The sequence below is a fragment of the Emericellopsis atlantica genome, assembly GCF_019669845.1.
Source record: "Emericellopsis atlantica unplaced genomic scaffold F5Z01scaffold_18, whole genome shotgun sequence".
Taxonomy (NCBI): domain Eukaryota; kingdom Fungi; phylum Ascomycota; class Sordariomycetes; order Hypocreales; family Bionectriaceae; genus Emericellopsis; species Emericellopsis atlantica.
Window position 1 is genome coordinate 381,301 of NW_025764720.1, and position 17,867 is coordinate 399,167.

At 55.3% G+C, this 17,867-nt stretch overlaps 7 protein-coding genes across 7 annotated transcripts; 4 read left to right on the plus strand and 3 right to left on the minus strand.

Annotated features, from left to right (window-relative positions):
- Nucleotides 1-1,322: 1,322 nt before the first annotated feature.
- On the plus strand, nucleotides 1,323-2,795 carry F5Z01DRAFT_174070 (uncharacterized protein). The gene is made up of 2 exons (XM_046257927.1): nucleotides 1,323-1,905; nucleotides 2,098-2,795. Exons 1-2 carry the CDS (start codon nucleotides 1,600-1,602, stop codon nucleotides 2,659-2,661), a joined length of 870 nt encoding a protein of 289 aa, XP_046117002.1. The 5' UTR covers nucleotides 1,323-1,599; the 3' UTR covers nucleotides 2,662-2,795.
- A 658-nt stretch (nucleotides 2,796-3,453) lies between these two features.
- F5Z01DRAFT_675475 (carbohydrate esterase family 1 protein) lies at nucleotides 3,454-4,501 on the plus strand (the record flags this gene model as incomplete). The annotated part of the gene is made up of 2 exons (XM_046265150.1): nucleotides 3,454-3,798; nucleotides 3,848-4,501. The coding sequence occupies 2 exons, from the start codon at nucleotides 3,454-3,456 to the stop codon at nucleotides 4,499-4,501; spliced, it is 999 nt and encodes a 332-aa protein (XP_046117003.1).
- A 248-nt stretch (nucleotides 4,502-4,749) lies between these two features.
- Nucleotides 4,750-6,485, minus strand: F5Z01DRAFT_675476 (S-adenosyl-L-methionine-dependent methyltransferase; the record flags this gene model as incomplete). The annotated part of the gene is made up of 9 exons (XM_046265151.1): nucleotides 4,750-5,338; nucleotides 5,392-5,429; nucleotides 5,485-5,507; nucleotides 5,565-5,687; nucleotides 5,786-5,804; nucleotides 5,870-5,892; nucleotides 5,949-6,039; nucleotides 6,154-6,192; nucleotides 6,309-6,485. The coding sequence occupies 9 exons, from the start codon at nucleotides 6,483-6,485 to the stop codon at nucleotides 4,750-4,752; spliced, it is 1,122 nt and encodes a 373-aa protein (XP_046117004.1).
- Nucleotides 6,486-7,229: 744 nt separating this feature from the next.
- On the plus strand, nucleotides 7,230-9,148 carry F5Z01DRAFT_725846 (cytochrome P450; the record flags this gene model as incomplete). The annotated part of the gene is made up of 7 exons (XM_046266642.1): nucleotides 7,230-7,458; nucleotides 7,523-7,621; nucleotides 7,714-7,811; nucleotides 7,900-8,258; nucleotides 8,309-8,927; nucleotides 8,978-9,040; nucleotides 9,089-9,148. 7 exons carry the CDS (start codon nucleotides 7,230-7,232, stop codon nucleotides 9,146-9,148), a joined length of 1,527 nt encoding a protein of 508 aa, XP_046117005.1.
- Nucleotides 9,149-9,625: 477 nt separating this feature from the next.
- Nucleotides 9,626-11,258, plus strand: F5Z01DRAFT_174115 (uncharacterized protein). Its single transcript, XM_046257928.1, has one exon. It carries the CDS (start codon nucleotides 9,647-9,649, stop codon nucleotides 11,168-11,170), a length of 1,524 nt encoding a protein of 507 aa, XP_046117006.1. The 5' UTR covers nucleotides 9,626-9,646; the 3' UTR covers nucleotides 11,171-11,258.
- On the minus strand, nucleotides 11,259-12,813 carry F5Z01DRAFT_174121 (2OG-Fe(II) oxygenase). Its single transcript, XM_046257929.1, has 2 exons — nucleotides 12,688-12,813; nucleotides 11,259-12,557 (listed from the first exon to the last, which is right to left on the minus strand). Exon 2 carries the CDS (start codon nucleotides 12,469-12,471, stop codon nucleotides 11,347-11,349), a length of 1,125 nt encoding a protein of 374 aa, XP_046117007.1. The 5' UTR covers nucleotides 12,472-12,557; nucleotides 12,688-12,813; the 3' UTR covers nucleotides 11,259-11,346.
- Nucleotides 12,814-13,208: 395 nt separating this feature from the next.
- F5Z01DRAFT_725854 (general substrate transporter) lies at nucleotides 13,209-15,339 on the minus strand. Its single transcript, XM_046266643.1, has 5 exons — nucleotides 15,078-15,339; nucleotides 14,795-15,024; nucleotides 14,476-14,733; nucleotides 13,683-14,419; nucleotides 13,209-13,623 (listed from the first exon to the last, which is right to left on the minus strand). The coding sequence occupies exons 1-5, from the start codon at nucleotides 15,260-15,262 to the stop codon at nucleotides 13,411-13,413; spliced, it is 1,623 nt and encodes a 540-aa protein (XP_046117008.1). The 5' UTR covers nucleotides 15,263-15,339; the 3' UTR covers nucleotides 13,209-13,410.
- Nucleotides 15,340-17,867: the final 2,528 nt, after the last annotated feature.

The window sequence follows — 17,867 nt, forward strand, 5'->3', positions numbered from 1 at the left end:
CGGATCGCAACTGTCGCAGCTGAAGGCATGAATATGATGCACATGGGACGCCTGGAAAAGCCGATCAGACTGAGTCGGGCGCGCGTGTCCCGGTAGTCTGATCCGCAAGAGGTTTGCTATTCGACTGCTTGAACGACATAACGCATATTTCGATCGCAGAGTGGATAAGGCTGAGTTGAGAAGCCACGCAGGGGTCTTGACGTCGGCTGTTGCCTGAGATTGCCTGTTGACAGTGACTTTGCCTTATGATTACTACATGCACAGAGCGAGATCATGTCGTGGGCCTTTGTCCGTTTTGGACGACCGGCGACCGGCTGTTCATTCTGGAATGGTCGCTTGGGATTCGTCATGCGGCATCACAGCATTGGAAGCCAGACTGTGAGAGCCGCAAAGTGCTTCCAAGTCGGCATGTTTGCAAGCGGGCAAATGAGGGGGTGAAATCGAATACGTCACGTGGGTTGTGAGGCTCTCGCACACAAAATCGGAATGTCGTAACTTCCAGACGGTCTAGTCCAGGAACAACCCACCGTTAGCGGATCTTAGTCGCCTGTTTTACCGACTATAGAAATACTGCTCTCCAAAAGGTAACCAAATGTAGCAAGGCTAGCTAACTGAGGAGACTAATTTTAGGCATCGCCTGATGACTGGATACTTGTAGAGCGTCGGCCACCGCGGAGCGCTAGAGTACGCACGGACAGGCTGAATTATGGCCATGTTGTGTCATGCATCCACCACGACTCCATGGCCAAGAAGTGCGGGCAAGCTGTTGAGCGACGGACGCACTGCCCAACCAGTCATCAGGCGGCAGTGTTTCCACGTCGGGAGGGCTCGAGCCCAGCTGGGCAGCATCTGCACAAATCGCGATCGAATGAGCAGTGCAAGAACCCAATACGAAGGCGGCTTGGCTGGCTGACGGGCTGACCACTATTGCTGCCACGAGCAGCCACAAGCTGACAGTGCGGCAATCACATCTGCTAGGCAAGCTCGTCGTGGCTCTTCTCCAATTGACTTTGGATGCCAAGCACAGCGAGAGCTCAGCAACATGGCTCTTTCGCCAGGAACGCGGGTACAATAAGCATGATTGCCATGGCATTCAAGCACGCACTGCCAGCAAACAGCCTGCCAACCGCAACCCCCCTTGGGCCCTTTGGGAACAAAACCCCGTATTCGAACCCATTCCGGATCCTCGGCCGGTCGGCATTCGCCTTGGCGGGCCCCAGCATGAGGTCATGTAAGGACTTTTTTTCCAGGGCGAGCCAACCCGGAGGACGGGAAACTTCAAGCTAAGAAAACACGCTCGTATCGACTTGTGGGGCGCCCAGCAACCATCGTCTGCGGCTCCAGTCACGGTCAGGCTCGTATCACCACGGTCAGTGATCAGATCGAATCCAGGAACCTGTCCTTGCTTATCCTGCCGGATGGTGGGTAAACAAGCAAGAGCCTGATGGTGCGAGCAGCCATTTAAGATGCAGGTTTCCTCCCGCCCTCAAACGTCTTGCCTCTCCTCTCCTCCAACCGTTCTTTAACTGTCCAGTCGCTACACACGTGCACTTACACTCGCTCATATTTGCACTCAACCAGAAGCGATCCACCACAAACATGATTGCCAACATGCGTCTTGCCCTCGTGGGCGCCCTCGCCGGTTCTGCTGCCGCTCACCAGTACAGCAACACCACCAGCTCCGCCGTCAGTGACCACGTTACCTACACCACGGAGACCGTCACGGCCATCACCACCTACTGCCCTGGTCCTACCACCATCACCCACGGCACCAAGACCTACACCGTGACCGAGGAGACCACCCTCACCATCACCGACTGCCCCTGCACCATCACCACACCCGTCACTCCCCTGCCCACTCCCACCGGCCCTGCTGTGGACGAGTGCGCCGCCGCGTGCACCGATGCCCACAACAAGTGTGTCACCGCTCCCAACTCCAACAAGTCCTACTGCGCGGCCATGTACGCCGAGTGCCTCGGCTACAACCCCTACGAGGGCGAGTACGAGGAGCCCACCGCCTGCTCGACCACGTCTGCTGAGCCTGAGCCCACCCACACTCAGCCCCCTACCAAGGACGAGTGCGCCGCCGACTGCACTGATGCCTTCCGCAAGTGCCAGGTCACCCCAGGCTCCAACAAGTCGACCTGCGCCTCCAACTACGCCCAGTGCTTGGGCTTCAACCCCTTCAACAACAACGGTACTCTGGTCGAGCCCACCGCCTGCTCCGGCACCCCCATCTACACCACCGAGACCGTCACCACCCTCACCACCTACTGCCCTGAGCCTACCACCTTCACTCACGGCACCAACACCTACACTGTCACCGAGCCCACCACGCTCACCATCACTGACTGCCCCTGCACCATCACGCACTCTGTCGAGCCTGTGCCCACCACGCAGCCTGAGCAGCCTCAGCAGCCTGAGCCCACCACGCAGCCTGAGCAGCCTCAGCAGCCTGAGCCTACCACTCAGCCTCCCGCTGGCCAGCCCGAGACCACTGTCCAGCCTCCCGCTGAGCAGCCCGAGAGCACCACTTCGGTGCCGCCCGTCGAGATGCCCAGCACCACCCCCGGTGCGCCCGCGCCCGTCCCCGGCGCGGCCAACAAGGTCGGCGGCTCGGCTGCGGCTCTCCTCCTCGCTGGTGTCGTTGCCCTGTTGTAAGGCGGTCGGCCGAGAGGACATGAGAGAAGGAGTGGTTTTTTTTTAATTGATCATTCGTTGGCGGAAAGATATTTCACTTCTGATAGATGATAATGAGTTTAATGAGATGATTCCCACTCTATGAGTACATGTTCATTGTCGTATTGTGTGATGTGTGATGTATGGTGAGAAGTGAGATTGTGTCTTACAGGGTGAGACAAGATGCGGATATGCCCGTCTATGCATATGCACCTTGGAGGAGGCATAAGCTTACTCGTGAGTATTGTAGTACGTAGCACAAAGAAGACGGCACTAGAAGTAATAATTCGCCGCTGGTGTTCCCTGTTCGAAGCCTCTCGCTGCTCGCTGCGTCCGCGTCCTACTTGCGAGTGCCGCTTGTCCCGCAACCACCATGGCCGCAACACAGGGGCCGGCTCCGCTGCAATATACCGTCGCATGTGGCGAGTATTGACGTCGGGAATACAGGTCGCGTGGTTCGCTTCGACTCTCGTTCCCCTCTCGCGTTCAGCACTGTCAGAGGCATCGTGCAGTAGTGTGCCCCATGCAACATGAATGGTCTGGCTTCATGTCACCGGCGCAGACCACGCAGACCACCGGCGCAGAGTGACGACACCTGCTAATCTAGTGCTCTGTAGATCCATGCAGATTCATCTCTATATATGAAGGATTTTGGGCCCAAGAAGTGCGAGGATGGATGATGAGGAGCCGATTCTAGTATTAGCGACTAACTCAAAGCCCACCCAGTCCACGCACACAAAGAGCACATCGAAGCCCTCGCCAGTGACTATCAAAATGCGGACCCTTCAATTTCTGGCCTTGGGAGCCATATCGTCCCTGGCAGCAGCGTGGACGCCCTCGCCAGGCTGCCAATTGCAAGGACTCCCCGAGGGCCAGACACCCGGCAGCTTCCACAACGCCACAGTTGACGGCAGGCGATATCTTGTGTTTGTGCCCCCAGAATATGCCATCGGGAATCCCGCGCCGCTGGTACTGTCGTATCACGGGGGTTCACGAAGCCCTGAGAATCAGAGAGATCTAGACCTGCTCACAGATCCCGACTTCAACACGCACCGCATGGTCGTCTATCCAGAGGGCACACCGCGGCCGACTTGTGAAAGCGACAACACATGTTACAAGGTGAGTCGAGAGCCGTACCAGAGAGATGCTTGAGACTAATCTTGCGCAGCGCTATTGGTCCGTCGACCCAGGCATTGACGCAGACGACAAGTCCTTTACGAGGGACATTCTCACCGCTATGAAGGAGACGTACTGCATCGACACGGACGCCGTGCATGCAACAGGAAAGTCTCAGGGCGGCGGTATAGTCGGCAGCACCCTAGCATGCGACGCCGACCTCGCGCACACCTTTGCCGCGTTTGCCCCCGTGTCCGGCTCCTTCTACACGGACGTCGACGTCTGCGAGCCGCCATATGAGTTTGAGATCCCCTGCGACCCGCATAGACACGATGTCCCCATGCTGGAATTTCACGGAGGACAAGACACCACGGTCGCGTACAGCGGGGCCTCGAGGAGGGGAGTCTGTCTGCCGAATATACCGTACTGGGTTGAGCAGTGGGCTGTAAACGATGGTATTAGCCATGAGGTGGAGACGACGCCATTGGCAGCGGACACGCCCAATACGTATATCACGCGGTATGGGAGGGGGAGAAAGAAGGGACTGGTGACGCATGTTCTTGCGGAGAATATTGCGCACGACTGGCCGTCGACGAGGACGAACAGTGATAATGAAGGGGCGGTGGCTGAGTTTGATGCCACGCCGTTGATCTTGCACTTTTTCGATGAGCACCCGCTGAAGAAGCATGGGGGGTGCCATGGGTAAAAGAGAGGATGTCGCGTTAGTTGTAAATATATGTCGAGACGTTGATAGAATTATTGAAGCAGGCAGCCTGTCCTAGTCCAGCTCCAAGATAAACGCCTCACATGGAGTCACCCTAATCTTGAGAATAGAATGTAAAGTCATTATTAAACGCTGGGCTTCTAGCTAATATTTTGGATACTCATCATCAATACCGTGGACGCAGTGGTTTCCGCCCATACACAAAATAGCTGGCAGGCCGACTGGTTAGCTTAGGAGACGACAGGCAAGACAGGAACGTACATGGGCCAGTAGGCGTGAATCTTTGGATTCTTCAGATCCTTGCGGACCTCGGCGCAGAAGACACGCGTCTCTTCGGGCGTCCAGCCCAGACCACGCGTGAAATGGGCGAGCGAGAGCCCATCGAGTCCCCCCGCAATGTTGGCGTACGCCCAGGCGCCGAGCTCCTTGTGCTCGCGCTCGCGAGGCCAGGTGTTGGTGGGCCACTTCTTCTGTACCTCGACAATATCCTCAAAGCCGGCGGCGGCGAGGTAGTTTTTGTACTCGGTGACGGGAAACACGGGGCGGCCGAGGTTCTCGCCGGCGTCGAGGCAGGCCTTGCACCACTTGGCGAGGTAGCTGTCGGGCGCGAGGGTGCCGTCGTCTGAGAGGGCGGGCAGGGCCATGTCCTGGAGCTCGAGGTAGCCGCCGGGTTCGAGGTTGTCGTAAGCGACCTTGATCATGCCGGGGAGGTCCTGGAAGCAGCCGAGCATCATGCGGGCAAAGATAAAGTCGAAGCGGGTGGTCCATGTCCACTCCTTCTCCAGGTCGTCAATCTCAAAGACGAGATTGGGGGGAACGCTGAAATGTACCATGTCAGTATTTTCTTGACAAGAAAAGGCACGTCGACATACAAGTCTGGCTGGATGGGACTGAGATCGACGCCAATGACCTAGAGTTGGTGAGCAGGGCATGTATCGACAGACATTCCAGATACGGGCACCCACCTCGGCATCGGGATGTAGATCGGCTGTGGGCAGGTCAGCACGATTGATAGACTTAGTACAGCAGACAATAGGAGACTCACCAAAGTCAATGGCCCATTGTCCAGTGCCGGTACCCATGTCCAGCACGCGCTGCGCTCCCTGTCCCTTTGGGCACAGCGCCAGGATACCCTGGCAGGTGCGCACGTACAATTCATGTTGCAAGTCTGTGCATGGTCAGGATTTGGGTGCAGTATGTATGTATGTACGTAGGTGCTTGGCCGGGGGGATGTGATGAGACAGGGTCGCGCGCAGCGTCACTCACCTAACCGTTCATTCTCCATCTGCGGGGGAGGCCAGGGTCAGCATTCCACAGGGACATGTATGGAGGCATAGGAATCAGGATTACCTCATCGTTGGGGAGCACATATTCTGGGAGCGGTCAGCCAACAACATGGAACGAGAAGAGGACAGTGAGGACGCCTTACTGCCGCGGCTGAGGGAGTGATAGCTGCGCCCGTTCTCGAGCTGGTACTGGAGGATGCTCGACGAGAGCGACGCGACGGAGGATGCGAGTTCCTGGGGTGAGGATCAGTATGGCATGTAGTATTGCGACTGTGATGCGCTCAGCCCTGTCGCAGGCGCAGTCGCAGTCGCAGTCTGGTGGTCATGCGACCGGGGGGCTCAACTCACAGCACCCAGAGCCGAGTCGGTCTCTACGCTGTCGGCAGCCTACGCACACGGTGTCATCAGCATTGGCTCCACCAGTCATGATTCAATTGATCAATTGAGTGACGGATCAGATCAGATCAGATCAAAGGGCAGGGACATGAGTCGCGTGTACGCACAATGGAGCCCTGGATCTCAACCGTGGGGTTGTTGGCGGACAGGGTTGGGTCATCAACATCATCGTCATCGTCCACGACGACGACTGCTGCTGATGATGATGACTGAGGCGGAGGCGAAGCGGAAGGACGAGCAGTCGCATCACCGACAGGGCCCGATGGCTCGTTGGTCGCTGGCATTGTCCCAGCCAGACCAGTCTGTATGTGTCGTATCTTGGATCGAAGTCAGGTCAGTGCAGCAATGGGGATCTGCTGGCGCTCAGCACATTGCTGCTCCGGCTGGCTGTCTGGCGGGGTGTTCCCATGCAACGATTTGATCAATCAATTAAATAAGACGCAGGGCGAGATGGGGCATCGATATCAATCAAATCTGATGGATCTGATCCGATCGATGCGCGCGTGTGCGTGTGTTGGATGCCGACGACAGAAGACGACGGACCAACAGCCGACAAAAAGTAGTAGTCAGCAGGAGATCCGCCGACAAAGGCAGCAAGCAAGCGAGCGACCAGCTCGAATTGATTGCAATCATGAATGAATTACGTATGCGGGCCAACGTGGCAGAGCCATTTGCAAGAGGGCTCGGGCCGCCTTGGCTTGCTGTCGTCGTTTGCCGCGGTTGGCTGCGTCCGCCGTCCGGGGAGGAGATTATGGACACGCCAGTCCCTCGTGCCGTGTCTCGCGACACATCCCATTGGCAGGCTCGTGGTCGGTGGACCTCGTTCGTCGGTCGCTGCGACGCTGTCTGCAGTGGACTGTTGGTCAGCTCATTTCTTTGCTGCTGCTGCTCGCGAGAGACTGACCCAGCCTGTCGGTTCTGCTGGTCCTTGTTCCAGGCACATTGTCGACCAACAAGCGCCAACAGACAAGCGCCCGCCTGCCAGCCTTGCCTTGCCGTCGGATCATATTAATCAAAAAAAACAAACAATGGACAACCGTCCACGAGGCGACGATGCCTCGTGGTCACCCGCAGCCCTCGTGGCCACCGCCCTGGGCCTCGCGACAGCCGTCTTCCTCGTCGACGCCCTGCGCAGCTGGTACCGCCTCTCCCACGTTCCCGGGCCATTCTGGGCTGCCTTCTCCAAGTACTGGATGGTCAAGCACTCTTTGCGAGGCGAGCAGCCGTACGCGATTCAACAGGCGAATGAGAAATATGGTGTGTTTCGACAGATCACCCCCTCGTTAGTTCCCGTCAGAATTTCGACTGACCAGCAATGCAGGGTCGCTCGTGCGCATCGGGCCCAACGAGCTGGCCACCGATGACCCAGATCTGCTGCGACGGATGATGGCTGTTCGCTCGCGATATACGAGGGGTCCATGTAAGCACCTGAGCCTCTCTCATTAACGTGGCAGTCCAGGACCCGGATGCCTGCTGTTATGCATTCTCGTTTCTGTACTGACTCACAAACAGGGTACAATGCACTGCGCTTCCAAGCAGGCCAGGATCACCTCTTCTCGCAGCGCGACGATGACGAGCACATGAGGATCCGGAACAAAATGGCCGCCGGTGTAAGCTGATTCGCCCCTTTGCACATGCATGTCTATGAATGACCTGCATATGTATATGGCACTGCAACTTGGATATTGACTTCTGTAGTACTCGGGCAAGGAGAATGAGTCCATGGAACGCACCGTCGACGAGCACATTGCGCGCCTCGTGCGCCTGCTCGAGGCCAACTACGTGTCCACCACCCAGCAGTACCGCCCCGTCGACTTTGCTCGCAAGATCCAGTACTTCACCCTCGACGTGATCAGCGACCTCGCCTTTGGCCACCCCTTTGGCTTCATGGAGCAGGACGCCGACGTCTACGACTTTATCAAGATCACACGCGACTTCTTCCCCGTCGCCGTCCTGACCGGCAACATCCCCTCCCTCGTGTCCCTGCTGCACTCGCCCCTGTTTAGAGGCCTTCTGCCCAAGGCCAGTGACAAGCTCGGCTTTGGCGCCTTCATCGGGTAGGTTGTCCTCTGTCAGCACTCTAACACATCTGCTGACATGCCACTAGGGTAGCAAACAAAAAGGTCGCAGAGCGCTTCGAGCAAGATGCCGTCTCGCAACCCGACATGCTGGGCTCCTTTATCCGCCACGGTCTAACGCAGGACGAGGCCTCCCGCGAGTCCCTCCTCAACGTCGTCGCCGGCAGCGACACCACCGCCACCACCATCCGCCTCATGATGCTGAACATCCTGAGCAACCCGACTGCGTACAGGAAGCTACAGGAGGAGATTGACAGCGGCGTCCAAGCCGGCACCATCTCCTCCCCCATCACAGATGCCGAGGCGCGCAATTTGCCGTATCTCCAGGCCGCCATCAAGGAAGGTCTACGTATCAGGGCACCAGCCGCCGGTCCCCTTTTCAAGCAGGTGCCCCCCGAGGGCGACATGATTGACGGGAAGTTTATCCCTGGCGGCACACAGATTGGCACATCCCCCTTTGCCATCTATCATTCCAAGACGATCTTTGGGGACGACGCTGAGTTGTTCCTCCCGGAGCGCTGGCTGGACGCCGACAAGGAGCGCGTGGCGACCATGGCGAGCGTCGTGGACCTCGTCTTCTCGGCCGGGAAATGGGGTTGCCTGGGCAAGTCCGTGGCGTTCATGGAGCTGAACAAGGTGTTTGTCGAGGTAGGATGCCGTTTGTCTTCGGGTAGGCCATGGACTGACCGACTGCTTAGCTCATGAGACGTTTCGACTTTGCTCTGACGCGACCTGAGCGACCGGTCCATATTCAGAATGCGGTACGTTACTCCAAAGGCCCTTTTGTCGCGGTGTACTAACGAGGACAGGGGATTTGGCTTATTGAGGACTTTCCTGTGAGGATTACGAAGCGTCAAAGTGTACTGTAAATGGACAGATCATCTCAGTCAACGAGGAAGGATAGACTGATATTGATGGGAACCAAGCCTGTGTCGTGCTACATATCGTGAGTTTTGCGCTGATCGTGATCCTCTGTTCGACGACATACCGAGTTTCCTACATTTCGTGAACCTCCAGCCAAGTCCACATTCTCCTTATCATTACAATGGCTTTCCCTTTCAACATAGCCGCGATCGAGAAGACCACCCATTGGTAGCACCGCCATTCTCCCGAGCCCCCATTCCTGCAGGCGTTCTTCCAGGTTGACGTAGGAGGCTCACGTACACGTAGAAACATAGCCAATGCAGAAGGCGCAATGACCCGTCCAATGGCTGCTCTCGGTTGTTTTTCACAGCCTGGACGCCTGTGTGCGAGCTGCATCACCAGGTGCATGCGCATTCTGCAGGTCGACCCTGATAAGTTGGCTGTCGCGCGGGCATCTCCATCGTCCAGACCATGTTTGTTTCCCCCTTCCAAAAGACGTCAAGATGGCCGGACTGGGCATGAGTCTCTTCCCGCTGGACGAACTCGGTGGCCAGCTCTTCAGGATTTCCAGGAGCATCTACAAGGCGGCGCGTGGTCGCAAGATCGTCGGTCAGGAGATGCGCTGCGCGGCTGACGGCCTGCGCGTGGCCGCGACCGCCATTCGATCTTCCATTCAGAGCCTGCAGGAGCAGCTGGCAGAGAACGGGGAGCTGCCTGTCTTCCGCCAGTTGCAAAAAGACAAGACACTGAGATCCATCAACGCCACGGCCACGTACCTCACGAAGCGCCAAAAGGAGCTTGCGCCGGCCCTGAACGAAGAGATTCAGACAAGAGTCAGCTTTCTGGAATCATACAGATGGCTACTTCATCTACGACCAGAGCTCGACCGCCACCGCCAGGCCGTCGAACAGATACAGACCAGTCTTCTTGTTATCACGAACAACGTCCTACTAGACCTGAATATGCGTGACTATCGAAACACAGCCGACTTGACATTCAAGAAGCGACTGGAATCAGAAAAGTACGTCCAGTTCTTCAGTCCGATGTGGCACAATTTGATGCCACGGAACCGAAACAGTGACCTGACCTATGCAATCTTGTGTGACAGCAAGCGGCTGCGGCGGGAATTGAAGAATCTCAAGCGACAAGCCAAGATACAGGCACGGTCGGCCGAAATGTACGACATATTTCCCGACATGCCAAATGCAAGATTTCAATCCGCGATGCACACTTTGCTCAAGATGGCGGACCGGATCAGCCAAAGTGATGCCGGGCCAGCGCAGTCGAACGCCACGACCCGCCACCCTGATCCCCTAGGGACGAGGAGCAGAGACACTACTGGGGATAAATCTGGACTCGAAGATCCTAGGGAACGTCAGGAGCACAATGCGAATCGAGTCGGCGGTGCAATAATTGACCCCCTTTCTGCGACTACCATGGCACAGTCACCCACCGTGGTCGGAAGCAATGATTCTGGCAGGCGTACAAAAGGGTTATCTGCCGCAAGGAAATCGCGTATCAAAACTATACCCGACAAGGACATTTGTATAGTTCCCGTGGAGCCCTGTAAGCGGGTGACCGCCTACGTATCAAGGCCAGGCCTGCATGAGGCGGCAAGACCTGTCAACGCGATCCTGGACCCCAGTCTGGAGTTCAATCTGATCAGCTTGAGGACGGCACGGGACCTGGACCTCAAGATACGCGAGCGTGGTACCCATGGACCCGTGCGGATCTCGCTGTATCCGAATGGTATCCATGTCGTCGTGGGCGTCGCACGAATGCAGTGGAGTGGCTCTACCAGTCGCGGAACTGTGAGGCATGAGTTTCTGGTATATGCGGACAACAAGCCTGCCATGGCTCTTGGCCAGCCATATCTCAGCGGTTGGAACCGGCTATGGGGGGATGCAATCGACGAGAGGAGGCATGAATGGGCTTCCGAGGTGGCGGCCGAGTGGGAAGCGATAGCTGGTTCCGTCAAGGCGCACAGCACGCTTCTCAAGTTCTCGAATATCAATCCTACTTTTTAGTTCGACGACAAGGCCCGGGTAGGCTATATGCAGGGGTCGCAGAGAGGTGGGAAGTGATGGCGAGAAATCACAGGACAATGCACCCGTATGGCAGCAGTGGGTGACCAAGACACACACAGAAGATATCAGACACAGTATCCATTCCTGACCCGATATTGAAGCGCCTCGACCAGACCCTACCCATCATCCTCATCATCCGAGCCAACCTTGTGCATAGCGCGCGCCCGCCTCTTCACCCAGTCATCGCACCCAATCTCCTCATACCGTGGCCTCTCACCCTCCCCAACACAGCTCTCCACGACCGCACAGCTCTCATGCAGCCCAAAGCCAAAGAAGAAGGGCATACTGACGCGCTCCCGTCCGCTCCAGTTCTGCGCTCGGTGCACCGTGCTCACGTACCGGTCGTTGGTGATGCGCTGCATGTAGTCGGCTATATTGACCACAAACGTGCCTGGGATGGGCACGGCGCGGAGCCACTGACCCTCGCGGCTGAGCACTTGTAGGCCACCCACGTTGTCTTGCCAGAGCATGGTGAAGAGCTGAAAGTCGGTGTGCGAACCGATGGACACCTGCGTCTGCGCGTCGTCTTCGCCAGACGATGGCGGCGCAGGAAGAGGCGGGTAGTAATTCAGAGCGAGGGCCGCGTCGGGATATGTGAATTTGGAATCAAAGTAGTCCTCGGGCAAGTCGAGAGACAACGCAAAGGACCGTATGAGCACACGCGCGAGGGCGAGGCATGATCGCCAGTACTTGACAATGGCCTCCTTGAAGTGCGGCTTGTTGGCTGTGGCGTCCCAGTGAAAGTCCTCCATGCGGAGGAATCGTCTCGCGACGTCAGGGATGGCGTCGACGTCGTGGACGTCTGGGTCGTAGCGAGGGTCGTACGTCCAGCTAAAGGTCTCGCGGCAGTCGATGCTCTCCGACTTGTTGATGCGCTGCGAGCCGGGGGGTTTGTACCCGTTGAAGTAACGGCTCTTGCGCTCCCAGGCGTCCATCTTGACGTCGGCATCCTGGCGGAAGAAGTCGAGGCAGGCTTGGTAGGCGCCATCGGTGACCTCGGTGGGGATGCCATGGTTGGTAATGTAGAAGAAGCCCAACGTCGTGGCCGCGTCACGGATCTGGGCGGCCACAGCCTTGCGGTCCTCCAAGGACGAGCTGAAGGCGCCCGTCACGTCGATGACGGGGATCTCGGCGGGTTGGGCGTCACGGAGTGGACTGCGGAGGACGGACCGGGTGATGGGGCCGTTGCCGGACGCCAGCCGGAGGGTGGTCCGAGGGGGTTCAGTTTGACTCAAAGACATGGTGAAGGTGGATCACAAGTGCAAGCAGTTGGTGTTGAAAGTCGCAAATCGCTGGACTGTTCATCACGCAGGGCGCGAGGAGAGGTCTAGCTGGGCTTATCAGCGGGGGAGCGTGTCGGCGAGATCCGAAGATACTTTTCAGTCATTGACTGTGCAGTTGGGATTTGCGTCTGATGCCACTCGTGGAGATGGAGATGAAGATAATGAGAAACTTACTGAATGAGCATTAATGAGCTTCTCTTGCGGTAGAAATGTCAATGGCCCTGACGTCCGCAAGATGTGAGAATGCTCGTCGGCATGTGACTGTCCTGCATGTGCCGCTAGGCGTTGCATCGTATGATCCTATCCATGGACAAAAGGAGTGTTCAAACTCGACGCTAAATTATTCTAGATTGGACCTCTACTTCCAAACTCACAAAGTCACCCAGACTACTCAAACCTAATTCGAAAAGACCGGCGAGGCGATTTCGTCACAGCTTGAGGATTGGAGCGATATCGTCGAAACATGCACATTTGGAGTGCAGACGAAGCTGTCATTGACGCGAGGGATTGCCCAAATAGTCCGCCACGCGAATGAATGTTTTCACTATGAATAGCAAAAAGACAAAAACATACAACAGCCGGTATTCGCTGGTCGTCACCGACCCAACTACTAATCAGCCCCTTAGCGGCTTGACTATGGGAGAGCGGACGGGATCCCGTATTTTCCACTAGGTATGGTCGTATGTGAGAGTAACGCTCATCACAAGCCTTTATGACAGTTAAAAATTGAGAAATAGAATATCTTCTTACGGGGTGGCTTGTCCACACTAATCCTTAGGGACAGTGACTGAGAACCACCCATCGTGGGGCTGTCTCGCCTAGATAACTGCTTCGAACGAGTGGCGATATCTTCGGGGGGCAAGAAAAGAAAGAGAAAGATCCTAGCTCCCTGAGACACTAGACCTTGCTTACCTCAATTGAAGCGTTCTGGTCCACGTGCTTCTCGTCTTGCTCATCCTGGGCTTGATCCTCATCCTTGACCTTGCCCAAATCAATGGCGGCAACCTTCGCGTCCGGACCATCGAAGACCTTTGCAATCTCCTCCAGGGTCGGGCCCTTTGTCTCAACGTAGAAGAAGTAGATGAAGACAAACTCAAACAGGACCCAACACTGTCATTCATTATTAGCACCACTCATTAGTTGCAAGTATGTAGCCAAGCGGGACTTACACAGTAGATCGTGTAGAGCTTCCAGGTCTCACCCTCCCAGTAAGCGAAGGCAATGGGATTAGCCTGATTGTTGAGCGCGAGGGAGCCGTTGATGCACATATTGATCAACATCATGCCCTTGGCGCGCAAAGAATAGGGCAGAATTTCGATGGCGTAACCGATGAGCAGCCCAGACCAAGCAATAGAGTAGAAAAAGCCATGCAGCCAGATGAAGAAGATAACTCCAGTTGTGGCTTGTTGCTGATCGTACTGCTCATAGATGCCGTAGCAGACTGTCCAGAAGACAAGGCAGGCCAACATACCACCAGTTGAGGTCAACCAGGTTGGTCGACGACCAAAGCGATCAACCAGAAGGGCAAAGGAAATGGAGACAATGGCACCCAGGGTGAACTGGCCGGCAGAGATACCAAGACGCGCGGTGGAGCTCGCAACGCCAACATTAGCGTAAAGAATAGCACTATAGTTGGAAACAATAGCGTTGCCAGACCACTGGGAGAAGAATCCCATGGAGACAATAATAGCAAGACGGTATCGGTTGCCCTTGGTGCGGAAGAAGTCAAGGTAGCTGCTGCTCTCATTGGCAGTCTGCTCCAGCTTGATAGTGTCGCGGATCTCATGGTACTCAAACTGAATAGTCGGGTGGTCGACATTGCCATTGGCATGGTACTTGGCAAGGATGTTCAGGGCCTCGTCGTAACGGTCGTTGGCGATCAAGAATCGAGGGGATTCGGGAATCCCTATACACATGTCAGCGGGCTATAAAGACGAATACCTGTTCCGGGTGTTCACTTACACCAGAGGGCAATCAGCTGGAAGAAAGACGGAGTACCCTGAAAGATGGAAGGTAGACGCCACGACCAGTGGCTCGGCCAGTAGTTGGTTCCGAAGCAAGTCCATCCAGCAACAACAGCTCCGACGTTCCAGAGGCAGTTGTAGACGGTAGTAAGCCTAGCTCGGTGCTGAGGGTGTGCGAGCTCGGATATCAGCATGGGCGAGGGCATCTGGGCAAAACTGTTGCCAAAGCCAAGCAAGACACGCCCAGCAAGGAAGGCTAGAGGAACATGTCAGTCAACTGTGTAGTGTCGAAAAGGTCATGTGAACTCAATACATACTCGCCCAGTTCTGAGAGGCACCTTGAATAATAGCAGCACCGGTCATCAGGAAGAAACCAAAAGCGAGAGCGGGCCTACGGCCCCAACGATCGGCAACAAAAGGAACGAAAGGAATGGAGCAGACAGAGCCAATCTGGTAGCAAGCACCCAGGAGACCGAGTCTAGCATCGCTGGGATTGTCGAAGAATTCTTTCCAGGAATCGAAGTTCTGCACGGAGCCGAACATCATGCTAAGGAGGAGAGGGTCAGTATACCGATGGCATATTGAAGAGTCATAACGTACCCATCGAAACCAGTAGAGGCAGACGAGACGAGCAGAACGAAGCAATGCCAGTAGAGGGTGCGAAGACCGGGGTCGCTGGTCCACTTGACATGCTCGAATTTAGGAGCTTCCTCCTGAGCATGGGCAAGGGCCTCAGCCTTCGCGTGATTGGGCTGTGTGCCCTTGAAAGCTTTGAGGAACTTCATAGCTTGCGATTGTTTGTGTTCGCCTTGGAGGCCAAAGGAGGACAAAATTAAGCGCAGGCCAAAGCAAAAATGGCCTGATGAAAAAGGGATAAGAAAGCAAAAGGAAACGAAGAAGTCTGGGGTTGAGGCGTGGGCATGTAGAGATATTTATTGATCATCCAGGGACCAGACCATTGGGCGATCATGCTCCCCATCACACATCGATAGCTAGATTCGCTAAAGGGCAGATTCTGTCCTTACCACCACCACCTTCATCATAACCACTTTTACCACCTTTTAGCCATCACCACAAGTAGATATGCCGCCATATTACCCAGACGCGATTTATCCACCCCGTTGCCCCTCCCCTGACACCTCCAATCAAAGTTCGTCTTTTTACGTGCCCCCCCCCGGGCCCCCAACGCGTGCGAGGGTTGCATTCTCCCCGAACGAAAGTTACTAGCATTGGCAGGTAAACCAAGATTCAATGGTGTTCATGGTTTATGTTTGGCTCGTTTGCGGACATGGGACCCGGCCACTGGAACGACGATCAGGGATACACGGGCCTGTCACTGCTAGGCAAAATGAGTGCAACTAAATTTAGTTAAGCCCACCGTTTTAAGGTTACTGACATGGACGCTTATGCGACCTACGCAGTAAGCATAAGTTGCCGGTCCGTTTCCCGGGAGGCTAATTTGCGCTTATCCCCATTCCACACGCGCGCCCGCCTTTCTTGGCGTTTCCTTCTTTTGCCTCGTCTCCTAACCTCGATGGCATGTATACATGTGGAGATTATTGACCATAATGACTAGAAATTCAATTCATACTCGGAAAGGCCATCTAGACCACGTCAACCTGCTTCTAAACTCGCCCCAAAACTATTCATTAACAGGTTAGATAGGCCGTGGAAACCCCAAGCCAAGAGGCAATGAGGCTGGAAAGAGGGGGTGGCTCGTCGGATGAGACAGCTCAAGCTCACAGGCCGTCTGGGCACTTGGCGCGCGCAGCCTCGTTTTGCCTCCAGGTCCCTACGCGTTCACATACTATGTAGAAATAGGAAAGTGTGGTAAGAAGATTCGCCAAGTGGAATTCTTGGCTCGGTTGACAGGCCCGAGAAGGCAAAGGGCCAAGCGCAAGTGACCCGTGTTGTCATCGAGCCTGCCAGTCTCTTTCTTCGGCGGATACCCAAATTGGACATCCCCTGCGCCAGGGCCACATCCAAGGTCCAACGATATCCAACGACACAAGTCAGCGACATGCAACACGCCGGGGTCACCGCCAGAGGTCGCAGACCCGCCACCAAGTACCAACTCGACAGCCTGGGCCCCGATCATGGCTTCCAGTCCAAACCATTATCGAGCAGATATACACAGACGTGCCCCTCCACAAAACGGAGTTCATGGAATATATTAGAGGTGAGCAGTGTGGCCGCGGGATCGCGAGCGCAGGCGACATGGGCTAGAAAGGATAGTGACAAGTAGCACAGGTGAGCTCCGATGGTGCGTTAAGCAGTCTTGGCGGCATTGATGTCCTTGAGAACTGGCATGAGGCCCGAGGAAGTATCTCCAGTCAGCTGCCCGGACACTCATGATTCTGTCGAACAGCGGAAGCGGGGGTCGATGCGAGATTGTTGGAAGAAGCTGATAGCGACCTGCCCCGATAGCGGTGGCGCCACTTGGGAGTCTTTACGAGAGTAATATTAGTCATAGGATCCGTCTCCAATTGAGATCTGGGTGAATAATACACTAAAGAGAAGGGGAAGGGGCGAAGTGTTCACGGTATCTTACCTCCTAGCACTGGCGTCCGCCATGAACTAGCCGATGAGGTCCCCGTCAAATACGTGCTCGACTGTTTGTTAAGCACAAGATTAGCAAAAGTTCCCATGCTTGGAAAATTAAAGTGAGAAATGAGACTACTGTCGTAAAATCGACCATTGCTACCAGCTATTTGGAGAGCCAAGTGCCTTAGTCAAATGTTGCCGCAGTTATCGAAGCTCCTATAATCCATAGTCTCGTTAAAGACACTGTTGCTAAGGTCAAGTCGCGAAGGCGGATCATACTGTTACATGCATATTAGTCGGGAATCAATATATTAGAAAGAAATATCAGTCGTTTTTGCATCCCGGCGTGTCGAGGGCCACATGGACCTTACTTAAGGGGCACGAAGTATTACAATCTGACCTCTTGATGGGCTTGATGGCCTTTGTGTAATAGGCGGTCTGCCACATACCGTTGTTGAAGAACATGTTCTTGCCGCCGTAATGAGTAATTTTATCTCGGTATGTGCTTATTTAATAACATCCGGTGCTGGAGGTCGCCTGTTTCGAACTCTGAAGAACCAACCTCTAGTAATAGAAGGTATTCCACGGAAGGGAAGAACTAGACGCGATACCGTATTTTCCACTGGGTCTGCTCGTATGTGGCTGTTGAGCCTTACAATTGTGTATATACAGCCTTCTCTATACTTGAATCAGTTACGTCGGATGCCATCCAGAAAGGCCCAGACCCGGACAACAGTTGATGTGACTGACCCAAGTCGACCCCTTTTCCAACGGCACCCGTCCGTCTTGGCTTCACTAGAATCATCACACTATCCTCTGCAATTGTCATCCTCTAGATGCCAATGA